Below are 20,785 nucleotides of genomic sequence, written 5' to 3'. Positions count from 1 at the left end.
TTTTCTAACATTTTTTTCCCCGGCCTTTTTCTAGTCTACCCCTTATCTCTTTTGAACTGGTATCTCTATCTTTCAGCCTGCCCTATCTCTTAAACCCTCTTTGTCTCTCTCTTCAAACCCTTCACTTTCCTAGTTCCCTTTCTCACTCTCTCGATGATTCTCTCTATTTTGGCCCTTGTTTCTCTATCTTCCTTTCTCCTTCTCTCCTTCTCCCCTTCCTCACCTACTTTATCTTAAGTGCCCCCTGACAGACTAATGAAGCCGTGATTCACTTCGCCATACCCTGTCTTGATATGAAATTTACTTTAGCTTCCTCGGGACCCCATTTGCCAAGCCCAAAATCTGACTGCTTTGCATTGAATTCCTAATGCATGAAGTTGGTACTTATTTGAGCTACATAATTGTTATAATTGGAATTATAACCGACAAGTATGACCGACTAATATGTCTTTGACATGAAACGATAAGCGCGCTCCATTTGGCGAATCGAAATAGTTTTGCATAGCACTCTGTTATCTTCTTCATTGGTTGTGTAATAAAGACAAAAAAAACTCAAGAGTTTCCTCTTTGTTATCTGCCCTTTTTAATGACAATCAGTCTCTCTCTTCTTTTTGTTTTGCAAATGAATTTGGTTTTAGTTCCTATATACTTTCTTTAATTCTCCTTAATTCCCGTGATTTTTCTTCAAAAGTGACTATTAATCGGGAACGTAATAGTTTCATTTGTTACAAAATACAAAAGTGGGCCAATAAATGCAAATTTCCTGTATTTTGGATTAGTTGAACCAAATATCAATAAAATTAATATTCAAATAGCTCCGTTACAACTTTTATGATGTGCTTTGAGATGAAACATTACAAAAATCTCCAGAAACCTCAATTGTAAAAAGCACAAAATGATGAAGCGAAACACCAAATTCAAGTTCTGAACATATTTAAAGAAGTCAGTCTGAAATATAATAGTTGGAACAACTAAGTTGTTACAAAATAATACTACAAACACAAGCTACGGGCTTAAAGATACAAACTCATAAGAAGATAGTATCAGCTATTCTGCAAAGCAGATTCTATGTTCCTGTATCTCCCTACAAAAATGTATTCTAGATATTTAGGCAAAAATTATTTAGAATGCCTTTCTTTTTATGTCTGTGAATTCTAATCTAAAATAACAAAATTATTTAAAATGCCTTTTCTCTTTATATCTGTGAATTCTAACAAAAATGCCTTTGTTGCTGCACTATAGATGCATCAGTGGTAACTGCAGAACTATCATCGAGATAGTATCTTGCCATGCTTGACCAATGTGCAGGCGTACACTTCATAGTTTGGTGGCAATGATGTGTCCCTGGCTGACCATATTGACAAAGTTATTCCTATCAACTATCTTCACACGAAAAGTCATTCTATTTCAAATAACAAATTAAATTAGAATAAAGGGTTAAATTAAACCAACAAATCAAGAGAAAGAAAGGCAAAAGGAAATTTTAAAGTGATAAAAAGACAACGCTCTTGTAGTTATAATCTTAGAAAGCCTATTGACAAGAAGAGAAAGCATTGACACCTTTGTTTCTCATATCTATTAGTAAATTCTTAAATTAAAGATGCATAATCTAACAGCAAAGTCAAACTAAACTGATAAACATCAAACTAACAAAATCACACTGTAGTGGCATAACACTACACAGCTCTAAAAATCACACTCAAATATATGTGAATCACATATAATTATATTACTCATCAAAAAGGTGTCTTGTTATATGATGAAACAGCTAAGCCCTCATGTGGTCAAGCCTCCTCTAACCCCAGCAACACTAACCGCAAACAATCAGAATAGGCATTGAGATAAACGAAACTTTGAATATTTCGATTTTCACATGGGAATTTCTGAATGAAAAAGGAAAATCAAGCAAAGACAATGTACCCGCCGGGAAAACATTGATAGCTAGCCTTGAAAAGTTGAAATACTCTTCACGTGACTTCTTAAGCAAGGCACCTGGTAATTAAGGACCAAAAGATTCCTTATTGGCAAAAAATATATCAATCAAAATGAGCAACATAAATTAAGAACTCAAAGCACAAAATCAGAACCCATTAGATAAAGCCAAACTTGGGGTTCCTTCCCCTTCTTGTTAAATATCTTCACACAGTTGAAACCCATAATTTGATCTCTCAGTTTATGAAGAATCTGCTCCTGTCAAAGTATACTATATAAGGTCACAACACACCTCTTCATGACATAGTTCCCATGAATTAATTCATTTTGTTTTGCTATTGGCTGGATGTGGTGCGAAGACTGCAAACAAAAGCCTTTGATGGTAACTTGCAGACAAATTCATGCTAGAATGAAATTGATTAAACTATACAAAAACTCTTCATAATTTGGCAGCGTAATCATTAATTCAACGAAACAGAATATTAATACTATTCTTTGTCAAATAGCTTATCAAATTTGCGTATTTAATTTTTTGTGTTGTGGTTGCTTCTATAAATTCAGAGTTTAGATTATATATACTGTTAGTGGGTCCATGAAATTCAACATAAAATTCTTGCATGCCATCATCGATCAATCATCTCCACCTTATAGTCAATCATCATCGTAGTTCATAAAAATTTAACAAAATTAAACACACCCAACTTTTAATCCAAATTCATGATGAAAATATTACACAAAATCAATCAAAAATAAATTAATTCTGGGTATTTACAGTTTCATCAAGGCCCTCTCACGGTGCTTGCTAGGAGCATACATTTTTACTTTTATATATATATAGTAAACAATCAGGAATCAAATTGAATAAATCTATACTTACTAAACTTCTTTACTTTCCCTTATAGGGTTCTTCACGATCAAATAAACAATAAACCCAATCAAAAATTGATATCAATATCAATATCGATATCAAAAAGTTAAGATCAAACATTCGATATGAAACAAATAAACAATCCAAACATTGTCAACACTATAAGTATCATACCCCCTCTCCCTAAATACAAAGAATTGTCAAGTCTAGTTGTCCACGGCATGTCAGCACTGTTGTCCATGCCTCCAAAGTATGGTCCTAATTTAAGGTAATAACACTAATATCAAAGCCTTAAGAATCCTTAACCTCTAATTGCAGAGATGCTTCTTTCATTAATCCTTGGACTAATACCTTAAAAATCTAAATTAAAACAAAGCGTAAGCAATTTACCTAACATGCCGATCATCACTGTAAGCATCTTTTACAACAACAGATTCAGCATTCAGCTCATCCCTAATCTGTTTAAACAATGAATATTAACAATGTCAGACAACAGATCATTACAGCAAGCGCAGCTAACTATGCAAAATAAACGAACCCCGAGCTGTGAGAGTCCAGTAGAAATCGAAAACAAGATAATAAAAAGCAAAGCATAACAAACTGCGCAAAACTAATACTGTTGACCTCCCTTAACTTGTATAAAATATAGAGATTATCCAAACTATGGCAAATTGGCAACCACTGATAGTCAAAACTCTAAATTTCACAGAAAATCACTGACAATTTGAATTTCAGAGAGAAGTCATCAAGAAATGGTATTAATAAGATAACAAATTATCCCAAATAGCTCTGAAAATAGTGAAAAATCAATAAAAGCCTCCCAAATGAATAGTTTGAGCATAAACTCGATTACTCGAATCAATTTTCCAAAATCAAAAGGGTAACAAAATTAAAAGAAAACCCACCTCAAATTAATCATCCATTTCAATTATAACCAAATAGTATATAAATAAAAAATTTAACAGTAACCCAAACAATTCAATCAACCCCACATCAAACAATCCCTTAAACCCCCAATTCATAAATTTGATTACCCAAATCTCGAATATATAACAATTTGAGAAGAGAGATTACATTGAGGAGGTTGTTGAGGGTGATGAAAATCAGGAGGGAGATTAGTAGAAGCAGCAGAAGAATGTCGCATCATAGTAGGAGGAGGAGGTGGAGGTGGGCCCCGGTGAAAGTCCATTCCAGGATGTTGTTGGTGCTGCAGAGGAAGTGGCAGGTGCGGCTTGTACTACCGCGGAGGATGCATGTGTGATGGTGCCCATGGTGGTATGTGTTGCATGTGGTGCGGTGGTGGGCCTTGCTGTGGCGGTGGTTGGTGCCGGTGTTGGTGTTGCTGCAGGTGTTGTTGTTGGGGCTGTTGTTGTTACTGCTGTGGGGGTGGTGGAGAGAGAGAAGGGTGGGATTAACTGATTAAGAGATGGGGATGAGATAAAATTGATAGAAAATGAAGAATATTCCAGATAAATAAAGGTAATTATCAAGTTAATGAGAGAAAAATGAGGAAAATTTTGACAATTATACCTGTAATTTTTCGTTCAGAAAAGGGCCAAGCTGTATTTCTTCAAATTCTTCTGATTGTTCAGCCACTGTCCTTGGGTTTCGCTACTGACTGCTCCATTATTCACGATTGTAAAGCATCGCACCTAATAATCCATTTTGAAGAAATTTTAAGGCTCAAATTCATAAATTATTAACAATATCAAACATTTTGAACTAAAATTCCCAAACCATGCACTTAAATCCCCCCAAAATCCCAAATACAACTACTGTAATGATTCACTATTTTCTTCTTCCGCAATTCAAACAACTCAATTGCAAATGATATTTGATGATTAATAAGAAGAAAGAAAATCTTACCTGAGAAGCTACTTCAATAGAGCAGTGAAAACCCAGATTGGGAATTTGATATTTACCTCAGAAGCTACTTCAATGGAGCAGTGAAAACCCAGAAGCCGCTCCAATGCGAGTAATGTCAAAAAGTTATTTGTAGGCTTCCTCAACTCACGAGAGATGGAGATGGCCTTCCCCAAAAGAACGAGAGTGATAAAGGTTTTCCTCACTGCTACAAGGTTCAGGTTTCCTGGACTTAAGAGGTGAATTAGATGGGTGCATTGATGTAGAGGTCATATTCGCAGCTGCCTTGTATTGCCAAGAAATCTGTCCATAAAAACATAACATTATTTTTTTTTTTTTTTGAAACACAAAAACATAACATTATTAACAGAGGTAAATCAATTATCTTCATATTCGATGATTAAATATATCGAAAAATACATGTTAATTGCCCAATGCCCATACTATGGTGCCATAATACATCATGGCCTGCAAGTTCCACTCATAGAAGTTTAAACAGGTCAATTGGTCATAAAACAAAAGTAATTGATCATATAACAAAAGTAGGCAATTGAACTAACTAAGATCCCACCAACCATATGAGGAAAGTAACACGAGACTAAAGATAGCCTTATGAAGCTCCAACTAAATGTCATAATAAGATATGCAGTAATGCAGAGAAAAAAAAAGAAAGGGGACGCCGCATATTTTACGTCCTGTTGTACAAAGTCACAGGACCAGAAAAAAGCCTGACAGCATAATTTGCAATCTCTTCTGTTTCATACTCTACAAAGGCAAAATCCTTAGGTTTATCTGTTTCCCTATCACGCGGAATGTATAAATCAAATACTCACCCTGCTTGGATCCTATCAGTAACTCTCTCGTCCAAATTACCTGTGTGCAGTCATCTGGCTTCACAGGCTTGTAGAGATCACCCTGAAACAATAAATAATACAGATAAAAAAAAGAAGGGCTAAGTTTGTTTAAAGGAAAACAAGTGGCTCAATCTGATTAAAGAGAGCTTACATCAATAATAGGAGGCTGGCCCTTGAGACCAACGTTCAAGTGATTCTTCTTAATCTCACAAGAGATGGACCTTGAATTTATCCCAGGTGGAACGGGTACGCTTACAGTAACTTCTGGCAAGGACTGTACCCATGAGTAGTTCTCCAAGTCTTGACCATTCCCATTGTTCGGTTCTGCACCAATGTACTTCAAAGAGTAAATAAGAAAGGTTGATTGAAAAAACATATCAACTCCTAACAAAAGCACAAAGAAAATTTCCTCACTTCCACCTATGACCCTTGTATCCACGTTAAATCCGTGTGCTCTAGTAAAGATCAATGTATAAAATTTTGACCAAACAATTCAAACAAAACCTAAAAAAACTGACATATGCAATGAAAATTCCAAAAACATGCAATTTAAAACCCTATATTAAGACTATTAATTAGCTCAATAATCCATCTTAGAAGAACTCTACATAGACTAAACTGAAAAAGAAAACTAAGAACCCCAGACTGTGAAATTGATATTCGATGATTGAAAACAAACTCACTCATCCGACTTGGTTCAATGCATAGATTCATGAATTCAGATACTTTTTCAAGTCGAAAAAGTCATTCTTAAGCGCTTCCTCAACTCAAGAGAGATGGAGATGGCCTTCCTCAAAAGACCGAGAGTGATAAGGGTCTTCCGTACTGCTAAAAGGTTCAGGTTTCCCGAACTTGAGGGGTGAATAAGCATGGGTGCATGGATGTAGAGGACATATTTGCAGCTGCCTTATATTGCCCAGAAATCTGTCCATAAAAACAAAACTCAAGCCAATTACCAGATTCAAAGCTCTCCAATTTCAACTAAAAACAAACAATAAAAACGCAGAATTCAACATTATAACCCAAAAAATCGAGAGTAAATCATTCATATGCAAACAAAAAGATCAAAAACCACATTTTCATCAGAAACTCCCAAAACATCAGATCCTAAAACATAAAAACTAATAATCTCAAGATCAAATTCCGATCCAAACAATTAACCAGCTCCAAATTCAATCAATTAGAATCAATTTTAAACAATGAAAACAGAAGTGAAAACCCCAAATTGACTATACATAATTCAACAGTATAACCCAAATAACCGAGTATAAACCAATCAATCAAAAGAAAATGCGAAAATCAAAAGCCACATTTCACCAAAAACTCTCAAATCATCAAACCCGAAAACATAAAATCCAATAATTTCAAGATCAAATTCCCGATCCAACCAACATAACCAGCTCCAAATCCAATAAAAATAAAATCAAAAAAATTTAGAATCAATTTGAAACAATCCAAACCTAAATTTTAAAATTGATATTCGATGATTAATTACAAAAAAAAGAAAATATTACCTCTGAATTTGTTTCACTGGAGGAGAGAAAGGCCAAAAACCGCAATTAAAATCACCTCTGAATTTGCTTCAATGGAGGAGAAAGAACATTAGCCGCTTGGGAAACTGAGAGTATGCTTCAATGGAGTATATAAAATCAGAATTTGACGTACCCAGAATGCAAGTGAGCAAATCGATCAAGAGATCTCGACATTAATTTTCGATCAGATTGAACCCTAAAATATTCAACCCACAAAAATTAATAAAATTGGTTTCCATTTTTTTCTCAAAATTAGATCGAAGTAAATCTGATAATAATTCACAAAGAGTAAATCCGATTTTAAAATGGAAAATTGATGATTGAAAATCAAAATCACATTACCTTGTAAGCTGCTTTTTTTTTTTTTTTTAATAGACCTTGTAAGCTGCTTAAGTGAAGGGGAAAGCTCATAATTTGCTTTAATGGAGGAACGGAAAAGGCTCGAAAGCTGCTTCAATGGAGAAAAAAGATAAGAAAGTCACGTAGCTACAATTCAGCGAAATCAATATTCAAACATGAAAATCGAAAATGAAAATTAGAAGAAACAACGAATTTAACAAAACCAAAATCGAGCAGAAAATCAAAAGCAAAAATTATTGAAACAGATCAAAATTTTACAAGAATTACAATTCGTTAATTAAGAGAAAATCAAAGAACTCACCTTGAGGAAAGAGATTGAAATCTGAGGTAAAGACTGAGGAGAGAGAGGAAAAGTAATCAACAGGTAACAAAACACCAGCTAAGCAGTTTGGCAGAGAGAAATGGTGGGGAACAGATCACCAACAAGCAAAAAAGCAAAAGAAAAGGAGCAAACAGATCACCAGCTAGCTTAATAAGGGCAAAATAGTAATTGTACTTTTTGAGGGGCAAAATTGTCATCACACTATTACTAAGGAGTTTTCAACTTGCCAAGTTCTCACTTTTAATAGTTACTAGTTGTTGGCCCGCGCGCTACGCGCGCGGTCCCCCAATTTGGTGATTTATACTTGGTGATTAATGTGTAATTATTCGATGCTATATGTGCGGTTTATTTCTAATGTTTTATTTGTAATGAAATTAGGTATAGTTGTTAGCTAGCATTGATCAAAGTTGAAATCTGATGGAATAGATTGTGCTGCAAAGGAATTAATGTAATATATGGGTATGTTGATTAAAATCAATGAAAAGTAAAAAAGTATATCGGCATGAGCCTATGAGGGGGTGATTAGAGGATTGGTAAACTGGGTGTTGCAATCGCGGTGATTGGAGGATTGTCAAATATATTGGGTGTTGTGATGGGTGGTGCGATAAAGGGGAATAGCGGATTGGCAAAGGTGCGATCAAGGCAATTGGAGGATTGACAAACTGAGTGGTGCAATCAAGGTGATTGGAGGATTAACAGATTGGGTGGTGCGATCAAGGTGATTGGAGGATTGGCAAAATGGGTGGTGCGATAAAGGCGATTGGAGGATTGACAAGCTGAGTGGTGTGGTCAAAGCGATTGGAGGATTGACAAAGTGGGTGGTGCGATTAAGGCGATTGGAAGATTGGTAAAAGGGAAGTTGTTTGCATTAGTTTAATGTAAGATATATACCAACCCTTATTCAAATTAAAATGAACATAGACAAGTGTTATACTCCTAATTTAACTAAGGATAAGTGTTTTTTATGTAATGCAAATACTTATTGAGATTAGTGTATAAATTAAAATTTGAAAGTTAAAAGCAAGAGAGGGAGGTCGGAAGGAAGATGGAGATAGAGAGAAGTCATGAGAGATAAAGGGATCGGTTTCTTCTTTCTTTTCCCCTAACCCCTCCCATCCCCCCTTCTCAATCTAGCACAATATATCTTTGTTAAAAGTGCTTATATATAATTCATGTTGACTGCGAAATAATCAATAAGTTTATCATAATTATAAGTCTTAGCTGTAAACAGTTATCTAAAGGTTTTTCTCTTATGATAACATAGATATCTTGTTATTTTATTGTGTTATTTTACAAAAGAGGTCTTAGGGCTACAACCGATGGGGTAAAAATCTTCTATTTATCCTATTTACTTATACCCTATTTACCCTTTTTAGTAATTTCTTTTATTAAGTCTCATTTTAAGTGGTCTCTTTATCATTTTTTTTAACAAATTTACAAATTAAGTTTATAGTTAAATCCTACTTGCATATGTACCTTATTCATTTGGTTTCATGTTTATAAGAAATTTATCTATCTCAATCTTATTATATTACATGTTGTACTCCTTGTCCCTCTGTCTTTCTCTCTCTTTCTCCTCCTCTCCTATCTCTCTCTCTAGCTCTCATAAAAAGCATCTATGTATAAATCTAGCATGATTCTACCATAAATTATTATTGTTGTTGTCTTCTAATCCCACCTTACCTCATTTTCACTTGTTTCATTGTATTCCTTCTCCTTTAGCTTCTCCCCCATCTTCTAAGTTTTTACAAATTTCAAAAATTGTTTTTCAGTTTGATTTTTCCCTTCTCCTCATTAAGTACTTTTGTTACTCGTCTTTTACAATTTGCATATTTCATAACAATTCAATGTTGGATTTCCTTTTGCTTTGTCTTTCATAATATAAATCATAGACTATTGATGTTCTATAAAAAAAAATGACCAATATGCTTTCAAAAAAAAAAAGGTCAAAATCTTATCTTTAAAATTAATTTAAAAGTGGTCATAACATTTTTTTTCTTTTTAGTACTTTTTATCCTAGTTTTAAGATTTGTTAATATTACAAAGTAATTCCCATTTAGGGTCTGTTCTGATTTACTAAAATTACTGAAATGAGCTGAACTGAACTAATTGGAGCTGAACTGAACTGAACTAAGCTGAGTTGAGTTGAAATGAATTGTTTATGAGAGAAGGAAATTAGGAACTGGACTGAAATGAAATTAAGCTGAAGAGAACAAGCCCTTACTCAGCTCTCCTCTCAATCTTTCCTTTTATCACTTATTTTAATAAACCCATCTCCTTCTCCCATAGTTTTGAAATTGTACAAACTGTTTCATATTCTATACAAAACTGTACTATTTCATACTACAAGATATCTTCAAAAAATGCTTTTGATACTTATTGCGAGCCAATCAATCAGTCGATGATGATGCTAAGTAAATACTAATCTTTAAGGCTCTTCTTCGTTAATTGTAACATGAGTATGTAGTTAGTTTTTTTTTTAAACTTAATACTGGTTGATGGGCTATATATGTATTTTTACAGGAGTAGTTAGTTGAAACTTAAAACTGGTTGATGGGCTATATGCCTATATATGTATTTTTTTTTTCTTCAAAATTTCCTTATTTTAAAAACAAACAAAAAAAATACTTCCTCTGTTCTTTTTTACTTGACCTGTTTCTTTTATCACGCTTGCTAATGCAAAACTTTAACGATCAATATAATAACTTAAATTCTCCATAAGTAAAAATTATAAAAGTTATATATTATGATAGTTCTTATTGAGACGAATCCAAAAAGACCATACATGAATATATTTTTCCTTACATATTATTCACAAAAGACGGTCAAAGGAGGGGTGGCGAATAGTGTAAAAGTCAAAAGCGGGTCAAGTAATAAAGAACGGAGGAAGTATCTTCTAATATTAAAAATTTTATCTAAATGTTCAACGAATAAGAAAAAGAATTGATTTGTAATAACTTAAATATGTAGTATTTTTTTTTTAATAAGAATTTATTGAAAAAATAGAAAAACTAAGGAAAAATCGAAAAATTATGTAAGCTTTTTACATTACTGATGGCACATGTTAATTCCCAAATTTCCTCAATTTTTCAAATTGTAATCTACAAAATTTCTTTTACTCATACATCCTGACCACCAAACCGCCTATCATCTCCAAATAAATATCCAACTTTTTGCCATTGACACCTCGTGGTTGCTAAATTAATCGGTAGAAGAATGAATCTGTGTAAAAAAACAACCTGAAATATTGCAAACACGCTCTCCTTCTCTCCCTCGAAAGTATGACTCCCAAATTGATTAAGTATGACCCCCTCCTTCTCTCCATCCCCCTTCCCCTCCATCTCTCTTTACCTCTCTCCCCCTGGCCCTTTTATATATCTCGATTTCTCTATATTTCCCTCTTTTTTCAAACCTCTATTTCTTTCTTTTTCCTCCGACACATCTTTCTCTTTACCGGTGTATCTCTTTCTTTCTCACTATCGGACATGCTTTTTCTTTATTGCTCTATATCTTTCTCTTCCGACTCTTATATATATCTCTTTCCCCTAGCCCTTTTTCACCCAACCCCTCTTACTCCCTCTCTCTCTTCTCCTAAGAATTAGGTAAACATATAGATTTTGGCAAAAACTAACTGTGTTCAAAGACCTATACTGGTTTACCGAAAAAAAAAGACCATAACTATAAATGCCCTTTCTTTTGTTCTACAATGTTCATAAAGAGACATGAACGCAAATGGATATAGTTTCCACAAATGGTTTCTTTCTTTTCATATCCTAAGCTAATTGCCCTAAGTTTCTCTTCTAAACTAATTGCCCTAAGTTTCTCTTCTAAACTAATTGCCTTAAGTTTCTCTTCTAAACTAATTGCCCTCATTTCTATGTTATCTTTCTTTTCTTTAGTTATCTTTTTTCTTGAGTGATTTTTCTTCTTAAGTGATATTTCTTAATTGGGCTCTCTTTCTTTTTTTAGCATTTTAGTAACTCTATTTCCTAAACTATTTTTTCTTATTTTCATTAGTAATCTTTCAAGTGGTTTCCTTCTTTTTGCTAAGTGATCTTTTTAAAGTGGGCTCTCTCAAATAATTTTTCTTAAATGGTCTCTCTCTCTCTCAAGTGATCTTTCGTAATTAATCTCCCTCATCTCTAGTTAGTCGCTTCCTAAGCTAGTTGCCCTGATTTTAATTTCTTAAGTGGTTTTTCCTTAGTGGTCTCTCTCTAATTTTTAGTTACTCTTTTTCTAAGATAATTATTGTTTTTTCTTAAGCTAATTGCCTCAATTTTTTAAGTGATCTTTCTTATAAGTGGCCTCTCTCTCTCTCTCTCTCTCTCTCTCTCTCTCTCTCTCTCTCTCTTCTAAGCTAATTGCCTCGATTTTTGTATGTGATCTTTCTTAATTGGTCTATCACCTCTTCAAAGTCAATTGATCTTATTTTCATAAATGAATTTTCTTAAGCGGCTTCTTTCTCTTTTTCTCTCTTAAGATAATTGCCTTGATTTCATTAAGCTAAGTGATCTTTTGTGTGGTCAATTTTTGTCTCGCATTTTAGTAAGCCTTTTTCCTAAGATAATTATGTTTTCATAAGCTAATTCCTAACGTTTTTAGGTGATGGATCTTTCTTAAGTTGTCTCTCTCACTCATGTTTTCTTTCTCTCCCTCTCCTAAGCTAATTGCCCTAAGTTTCTCCCCTAAACTAATTATCCTTAATTGCCCCAAGTTTTTCCTAAACTAATTGCCTTGATTTTCTAAAGTTATTGTTCTTTTTTTAAGTGATCTTTCTGAAGTGGTCTCTCTTTCTTTTCAGCATTTTAGTAACCTTTTTTCTAAACTAATTTTACTTATTTTCATAAGTGTTTTTTTTTTAAAAAAAAAAAAAGTGATCTCCCTCTTTTTGTTAAGGGATTTTTATTAATTGGTTTCTATCAAATAATCGTTCTTAAATGTTCTCTCTCTTTCTTTCTATTTCTCTTTCTAGCTCTCTGAAATGATCTTTCTTTAGAATTTAACTTAAGACAATGTAATTAGCTTAATTGGTCCAATGAGCCTTTTCCTAAGCTAATTAATCTTATTTTCTTAAGTGATCTTTCTCTCTCTGATAATAGTAATAGTCACGAAATTCCATGCCACATATGGATATTTAACTCAAAGTTCTACAACAATAACAATAAAACAAATAATAAAGAACACAAAAAATAACCACAAAATTACAAATGTACATATAAACTTGTAACAAAACACTTCCTTTTTTCAATGTAATTTCACATGATCACTTTAGTACTATGACTTCTAAAAAATTTATATTTCAAAAGAAATTTTGTATCGCTATAAATGGACAATGGAGTGAAGCTTGAGCATGACACAATGCAAGGAGCTGATTGACGAGCCTTGTCAAAAATTCTCTTAACATTATTTGTCACACTTTCTCCAAATCACATGGTCAGGAAACTTCTAAGCATGATTTCTTCCATTTTGAGCTTAACTTGAAATGCAACCCCAAAAACCAAAAAAGAGCTACAGTGTTAATAGTATCGAGGTAATTTTTATATCTTGTAGTAAAAATTTCTCATCTATTTTTTTCTTTCTATTACAGATTAAATTATCTCAAGCAAGTAAAAACAAATATTTACACATATTACATTTCAATCCTTGAATTTTAACTCCCAAGTCAGTACTCACCTCACGGGGCTCACGTTCATTGCACTATTGTATTTGTTTCTCTTGTTGCTCCTAGGATTCCTTGATCTCTTTCAAGAGCTTTATCCTGAAGTGACGGCTCATATCCTCTAGCAGCAGCAAGCTCCTGCTTGGCATACTGATATTGATCTCGATATATCTTTCCTTCATCTTCTAAAATGATATGAACTGACAGAAGCAAAAAATGATATTCTCTTTCTACTCATCACAAGAATGCCATAAAAAAGGAAAAAAGGTTGAAGAAATCAATTACCAAAGATGGTCCTTTGAACAATCTTTCATCTTTTTCTCACCAGTCGACACCTTAACTAAAGGAAACAAATGCCATTATAATTACAAGCTACTAAAAGACATAATGTGCCAAAAAAAATATTATTACTCAAATATAATCCCATAAACGATTTGCTCCTCGTATTTTCACTTTCAAACCATCATATTCAACAAAGTAAAAAAAAATTCAAAGGTTAGATTAGAGTTGAGCAAAATAAAGAAAATGACCAGTTCAATCCCTCAATTTTTGACACCAATCGAAAAAACAAAGAGCTTAAACTCTGAGAGCTCACTCACCCAATCTGTCAATCATAAGGTTGAAAGTTGCATAGGATATCATTGTCCTAGTATAGAATGGGTTATTACTACTTCTAGGTATGAATGTCAAAGGTATTACCAGCACGTATTCGATACCATCTTTGATTAAAGGCTACAATCATACTTATATTAGTGACTCTAGTATTGGTATAAACTATAGATGATCTTTATCTCACTATTTTTCCTAAGCTAATTGCCTTGATTTTCTTTAAGTAGTATTTCTTAGGGGCTCTCTCTTCCCCGCCCCTAAGTTAATAGGCAGGATTTTCTTAAGTGATCTTTCTAAATTGCTATCTCTCTCTCCTAAGCTAATTGCTCTAATTTTCTTAAGCAATATTTCTTAAGTGCCACGTCTTTCCTTCTATCTTCTAATAAGCTAATTACCATAAGTTTCTTAAGTTAATTGCGTGATTTCTTAAGTAATCTTTCTTAAGTGGTCTATCTATGTAGCATTTTAGCAACTCTTTTTCATTTAACAATTCTTTTCTTAAGCTAATTGAGTTTTTCTAATCTAATTGCCCTTTTTTTTTAAAAAATAGCCTTCCCCCCCCCCCCTCTCTCTCTCTCTCGCACACACACACACACGCGCGCGCGCACACACACACACACAAACTCTTTCTCTCTCACATACACACACATTTAATAACTCTTTTTCTTAAGCTAAATTCTCTGATTTTCTTAAGTGATTTTTTGTCTCCTTTTTTTTTGTTTGTTTGTTTTGTTTTGTTTTGTTAAGTGATCTTTCTTTAGTGGTCTCTCTTGAATGATCTTTCTTAAGTGGTCTCTCTATCTCTTTCTCAAGTGATATTTTGTAAGTGCTCTTTCTCTCTCTTAAGAAATTAGCTATTATAATATAAAATCATACTTTAAACAATGTCAAAGGCAAGAAGTATTCCTAAATCATAAGAATATGCCAATTCAATTATACACCCACCTTTGCTAACCATTTAAGAGAATTTTGAAATCAACCTCAGCCGTACCAAAAGTCAGCAATTCAGATGTTCAGCTTCTCTCCATATTGACATCTTGTAAGCCCACATTCTTAAACACGACAAACCCGAGTATCATCATCTTGACGGTGACCTCTGCTTCTCTCCATATTGACATCTTCTTGAAGGTGACTTCCTAATCATATAAAATCAAACAGGCCCATTATATCTAATAATGAAACGGACACATTAGATCATATTATGAAATAGACCCATTAGACCATTTAAAATCAGACAAACCCAACCCAATAGATCAAACAAAACCAATGACATATAAAATTCAATCTAATCCCACAAATTCTCCAAACTAACCATACATAAATGTGGACAACCAGTGAAATCAGATGTGTCCTACTTGGCATAAAATATCCTTAATTTTATTATTGTGCTAGTGCTACGCTTTTCTGTTTTATGGGCAAATAAAAAATGCTCTACGTTTATAATTTTATTTAATATTTGATTAATATATTAATGATTATTAATACTTAATTAGTACGGAGTAGATAGAAAACTTACTTAATAAATCAGATATGTCCCTTTATAATTAATACTGACTGAAATCAAATATGTCCCTTCTTAATTACAATACTTAATTATGAACGTAATGAATAAAATTAGATTTAGAGCATATTTAGTAGTAGAGTATCATACTCAAATTCCTCATTCCTTTAGTCACCAATGAACATATATAGTTAATCAAGAATCAAATGTTATTGGAATCGTTCTAGAATTATAGAAGTAAAGGGTTAGTAGTTGCGAACTGCAAACTCAAAAAGGACTTGAGCAAACATAGCACAAAGTAGTAAAATCCATTTAAAAAAATTTTAACTATGATTTGTGAAAGCTACTTAGAGTATGTCACACGGCACTCGCATTTGGTATCCTGCCTTTTGTTTCGCACACTGTGAAAGTAAAGGTTTGTATGTCCTGTACCGGATGTTAAAGGGTTATCAAGGATGTCGATAATATTTATTGAAATATCCAATAAGAAGTTGTTCATATAAAATTAGGGCCGGCAAAAACTGACCCGACCTGAAAATAGCGGGTTTGGGTTGAGATTTCTGACCCGAAAACTTAAATGGGTCGACACGAACCCGACCTGATAATTAAATGGGTTAGGTTAAGGTTGAAATTTTCAACCCGAAAATGACCCATCTAACCCGAAAAAAAAAAAAAAAAAAAAAAAAAAAAAACGAACGAACAAGAAAAAACGAAAATAACTCTTAAGCCCAAGCCCAAAAATCCACCTAATAAAAGAGAAAAACCCTAAAACCCTTACATTCTCCTTCTGAAACAGGCAAACAGCCGTTTTTCTTCCTCTCTCCTTGTCTCATTGCCTCACTTGTGTCTCCTTCACTCCTTTCCTTCAGTCCTACAATCATTCTTTTAACCTTCTCCATCATCTCAAGGTAATTTTCCTCTTGAATTTATTTACATGCTTTTGGGTTTTTTTTTTCGTTTTTAACATGTTAATTTTTGTTTAATTTCGAAGTCATTTGCTGTTTATATTCGAATTCATCATCAGTTATTAATTTTTTTACATCTAGATGTTCTTAGCTTGTATTTTAATATCTAGATCTACTTGTTTGATTTGATATTTCTTATTTTAAGATGGCTATTTATGAAATTGGTGAAAATTGCATCTACTTTCTACTACTTTGTTGTAGTGTTTATGGTTTGAATTGTTTTGGAATTGAATATACATATTACTGAAAGTTGATTTTGTATTTTATATAATCTAAATTGATGACTTGAATATTTATTAATGTGTTTTTGTTATTGTTTGCAGGAAAGAACGAACAACAAACCAGCATGTGAAGGATTTTGAGAAGTTAAAATTTTGTTGTAAATTTAAGTTTCAAATCCATTTAATTGGAAGTTTTGGTTGTAAATTTATTACATTTAAATTTATTTATGATTTACAGATTTAAAGTTGAGATTCAACTTGTATTGATTTCCTTTTGTTTTTAAGATTTTTATTGGTAATAAATTTTTCTTTAATCTACCCAAAAAAAAAAAAAATAATCAGGTTGAATAAGGTCAACTTCGGGTTGACCCGAACCCGAATAAATCAGGTTAGGGTCAAGAACTTCGACCCGAAATGCTGAACAGATCAGGTTCAGGTCAGGGGGTTTCAACCCGAACCCGAAATGACCCGAACACAAATATGACCCGACCTGATCCGTTTGCCACCCCTATATAAAATGACCTATCCTTTCAAAAATAAATAAATAAATAAAAATGACATATCATCTATAAAAATAAAAAAAGAATAAAAAAATAATTGCTCAATATAATATTTCATTACTTCAATGACTATAAGATTTATAATAAATAGTTTATAATCTAACTTAGAATAACCCTGAATTAATTTCTAATATTTGAGCTCTGCCTTGTGCGTTTTTCCAAAACAATAATCAATAGTTTCATAATGTACCTTACACTTAAATTTCAATACCCTAGATTGTGAAATTGATACAGGATGATTAACAAGAAGAAAGAAAATCTTACCCTGTGAAGGAGTGCGCACACCCACCCCTAAAGTTCAAGCTCAACAAGAAAAGCTAAAGTGCAATCGAAATTCACACGTTCCCAAACCTAATAGAGCATAAAAGATGACGATTAAGCTGCTCGTGTGAAGAGTGTAAAAAACTACAACAGAATTGCCAATATGAGTGTATGACATACCAAATATTGTTAGGAACTTGCAATAACATTCTGACAGTCCAAGTTGCTGCCTCAAATCTTAACCAACGCCTCATAAGCCTTTGGGTTAGGAACAACATCCTCAAGTCCTCAACATGCTAGATTATCAACAACCTCAACAATCATCATCAACATTAGACACAATAAGGTCATTCTAGATTATCAAGGCTATAACACAGCACCAGCCGCTAATCACTAAAAAAGTAAATTTAAAATCATACTACACTACATCACACTATATAATTAGCACCCCATGAAGCAATCAATGAATTGAACAGGATGATTGCAAACAAAAGAAACAAGTGAAACTTACAATTTTCTCCTTCTCTCCAGAGCTGGTTGTTGTGGATGATTGCAAGGTTCTTTTTCCACTTTTCAGCCCCTAAACCTCTTTTGTTCTTTTTAACATATGTTTTCACAAGCTCCAACCTCCCCTGTTAACGTCATAGATCACCAATTACAACAACATTATATTTTGATTTTCAAAGCTATAAGCAGATACATGCACAACATGAAACAAATATTTACAAGTCAAACCAGTATAGATAAGCCTCTTCTCATAAATTTAATGAGAGTTGTCGGTTGTAGACTTCTACCATATGTCATTTTGACTTACATGAGAAAAAGTATGCTAAGGTCCTAGACTCCTAGATGGGGGGAGGGGGTACAATATGGCACTCAAAATGCAACCATATACTTGTATGATACAAAATCATGTTCAAAAACATATTCATACAGAAGTCAATTCAGAGAGAAAAACACAAATGGCTTCAAAAGTTTAAAAAGCGAAATAATCCATGTATTAGACAAATATTATTTCAAATCTCTGGTTTTAAATTGATCCATTCTTGAGTCCACCACAACTAAGTGGCTAACAATAATAATTAAAAAAAAAATTACAAAAAAAAAAAAAAATACCATGAATATTTGGGTATGAACATTCAGATAGGAAAGAAAAAGAAGAAGCATAACAAAATATTCAACATCAAAACTCAAAGTATTGCTTAAGATGCAAACTGATAACATAAAAATAAATTACAAGCATACAACAATATAATACAAAGAGAAAGAGAATCAATCAAATATGTGGAGGAAAAGAAACAAGTCGAAAAATAGCAACAGACAACGAATGCATCCTCACAATAATGAGATGATCCCTTCAACTCCACTATAGTATTATGTAGTGATAAAATAGACAACATTACTCTTAATCCCTATTCTTAATCTAGCAACCAATCATAACCAACATATGTGTGCATACTGCATATCATTAAAAGAACAACATGCCAATATAATTCCAAAGCAACTTGATTAAATCTATTATCTTTCTCTCATACAATAATTTTCTTTTTAACTCGAAATTTATATTTAATAAAGGGAAATTAAGTAATTAAGATAAAACAGATATAATTAACAAATAAACCCACCTCATTTTCAAGCTTAGCAGTTCTTCCATCCAAATCTTCCAGATCGTCTCCATCCCTAACAACAATCGCACCTCCATTTTCAGAAATTCGCGCGCTAGAATTCGAATTCGGCACTGGAGTTTTCTGATTCTCCCTCCTTGGCGACAAAGACCAACCCGTAAAAACCTTCTTATGGGGTGTAAACATTGCTTCAAACTACTATTCAACCGATTTACAGCAGAAGAAATGAACCCAGTAACTCAACTTCATAAAAAATAATGAAGAATTTTGATTAAAGAAAATCAAGATTTGAGTATCTTGAAAACCAACCAAAAACCCTAACCTTAACCCTAGAATTTTGAAATCAGGCGAAAAAAAAAAACAAAGGATAAGACAATAAAACCCCCAGAAAACGCCGGACTTAAAAGTTGAAAATCCAATTCACCGGCGAAAAACTCAAAGTAGGCTTCAATGGAGAACTCAGAGTGCGGTTTAATGGAGAACTCAAAGTGCGCTTCAATGGAGGAGAGAGAGAGAAAATTGAGGATGCTTAGGAGAAGTGAGGATGAGAGGAGCAAAAGCAAGAGAGAGAAATGGGCAACCCGAAAAGACCAAGAGGATGAATGCCACGCGTCAGCCCGCTGAGAGCACATGCAATGTAAAAGCAAAAAGACCGAAATAGCCCAGTCAACTTGGTCAACCAGAGAAGGGTGCTAAGGGGCAGGGAGGGCAAAACAGTCAATTTCCTGTTCATAAGGAACAGTAAAATTGCTACAGTCTTGGTGCTTGGGGCTTTTATAAGGGTTATAGATAGATAAGGGTTTTTTTGTGGATATATATTCATTCACTTTCAAGATTGAACTGTATTATATACTTGTAGAGTTGTATAAACTATAAAGGCAAAAGCAAGGTTTAGATCAGTCAACAATAAGTGAAAATTCACTAATAACGGGGAAAAGTGATCAACCATTCGGTTATGTTAGAGTAATTTGTGACTATTTTTTTTAAAACATCATTTCCACTTTTGAGCACATAATTAATTACATGTTACTTAGAAGTTGGCACACACGGACATATAATGGACGAATTGTAAAAGTATGCTAATAAATTCTGAATAAAACAAGAAGAAATTGGTCTGTGTATGTATGACTTTGTCCAAGTATTAGCTTAAAAGGGACCGGTATAGTCGTGTCTAATGGAGTATTTGTAATTGATGGTCGTCTCTTTGGCTCTTCCTCAAACCTTTCTTACTTATCTTGTACGATGAGTTTTTATAATTTGTTTGATGCCACCACATACCTGATTAATGAACCTACTTTGTCAACAATAATTTAGACTTTGTTATATTTATCTTATTTTCACTTTTTTTTTGACTTTGTCAACAATCCACAGACTCGTCACTTTGTATACCCTTGAAAATAAATTTTCATAAACTCTTAGTAATTGATTAGGCTCTTAGCAATTAAAGTCGCGAGTCTGTGGATTGCCGTGTGCTTTACTGCTTGCAAGGCCTCAATCTTGTCTTGGATAGTTCCACGAGTATGTGGACATGTAAATTTCCATCCAATTAAATTAGTATTATTATCTTCCTACTACGAGCAAGTTCCTGTCCTACGTAGGTCCTATATAATGTAGTATATATGTGTGTGGATATTAACTCATAAACATATTACA

General features: G+C 33.3%; 1 protein-coding gene and 1 long non-coding RNA gene across 29 annotated transcripts; both read right to left on the bottom strand.

Moving 5' to 3' along the window:
- Positions 1 to 922: 922 nt before the first annotated feature.
- Positions 923 to 7,863, bottom strand: LOC145600099 (protein BOBBER 1-like). Of its 27 annotated transcripts, none has more exons than XM_081655977.1 (12): positions 7,711 to 7,863; positions 7,392 to 7,497; positions 7,183 to 7,245; positions 7,032 to 7,097; positions 6,201 to 6,441; positions 5,669 to 5,841; positions 5,537 to 5,578; positions 4,331 to 4,966; positions 3,875 to 4,178; positions 2,225 to 3,258; positions 1,921 to 1,992; positions 923 to 1,348 (listed from the first exon to the last, which is right to left on the bottom strand). In XM_081655977.1, exons 5-8 carry the CDS (start codon positions 6,229 to 6,231, stop codon positions 4,811 to 4,813), a joined length of 402 nt encoding a protein of 133 aa, XP_081512103.1. In that variant the 5' UTR covers positions 6,232 to 6,441; positions 7,032 to 7,097; positions 7,183 to 7,245; positions 7,392 to 7,497; positions 7,711 to 7,863; the 3' UTR covers positions 923 to 1,348; positions 1,921 to 1,992; positions 2,225 to 3,258; positions 3,875 to 4,178; positions 4,331 to 4,810. The 27 variants fall into 27 exon arrangements, with proteins under 27 accessions (XP_081512103.1, XP_081512101.1, XP_081512106.1 ...); XM_081655975.1 differs by having other exon boundaries at positions 923 to 1,992; positions 2,225 to 2,292; positions 3,191 to 3,258; XM_081655980.1 differs by having other exon boundaries at positions 3,191 to 3,258.
- A 5,556-nt stretch (positions 7,864 to 13,419) lies between these two features.
- Positions 13,420 to 19,229, bottom strand: LOC145601806 (uncharacterized). 2 transcript variants are annotated; one of them, XR_014104438.1, is made up of 7 exons: positions 19,133 to 19,229; positions 18,019 to 18,139; positions 17,688 to 17,819; positions 17,511 to 17,597; positions 14,945 to 15,135; positions 13,676 to 13,730; positions 13,420 to 13,590 (listed from the first exon to the last, which is right to left on the bottom strand). It is a non-coding gene; the product is annotated as an uncharacterized LOC145601806 (long non-coding RNA). The 2 variants fall into 2 exon arrangements; XR_014104439.1 differs by having other exon boundaries at positions 17,688 to 17,803.
- Positions 19,230 to 20,785: the final 1,556 nt, after the last annotated feature.

This window comes from Chenopodium album, chromosome 21 (assembly GCF_948465745.1).
Source record: "Chenopodium album chromosome 21, dcCheAlbu1.1, whole genome shotgun sequence".
NCBI lineage: Eukaryota > Viridiplantae > Streptophyta > Magnoliopsida > Caryophyllales > Amaranthaceae > Chenopodium > Chenopodium album.
Note: the sequence above shows the minus strand (reverse complement) of the source record. Positions and strands in the feature narration are given on the sequence as shown.

What these genes read in the sequence shown, in the direction of transcription:
- LOC145600099 (XM_081655965.1), bottom strand. Translation starts at nt 6,231, where the DNA reads ATGAATCTATGCATTGAACCAAGTCGGATGA. An exon ending in GCCAGCCTCCTATTATTGAT is followed by an intron (nt 5,579 to 5,668) that starts GTAAGCTCTCTT and finishes TTATTGTTTCAG; the next exon opens with GGTGATCTCTACAAGCCTGT. An exon ending in AGCCAGATGACTGCACACAG is followed by an intron (nt 4,967 to 5,536) that starts GTAATTTGGACG and finishes TTTTATGGACAG; the next exon opens with ATTTCTTGGCAATACAAGGC.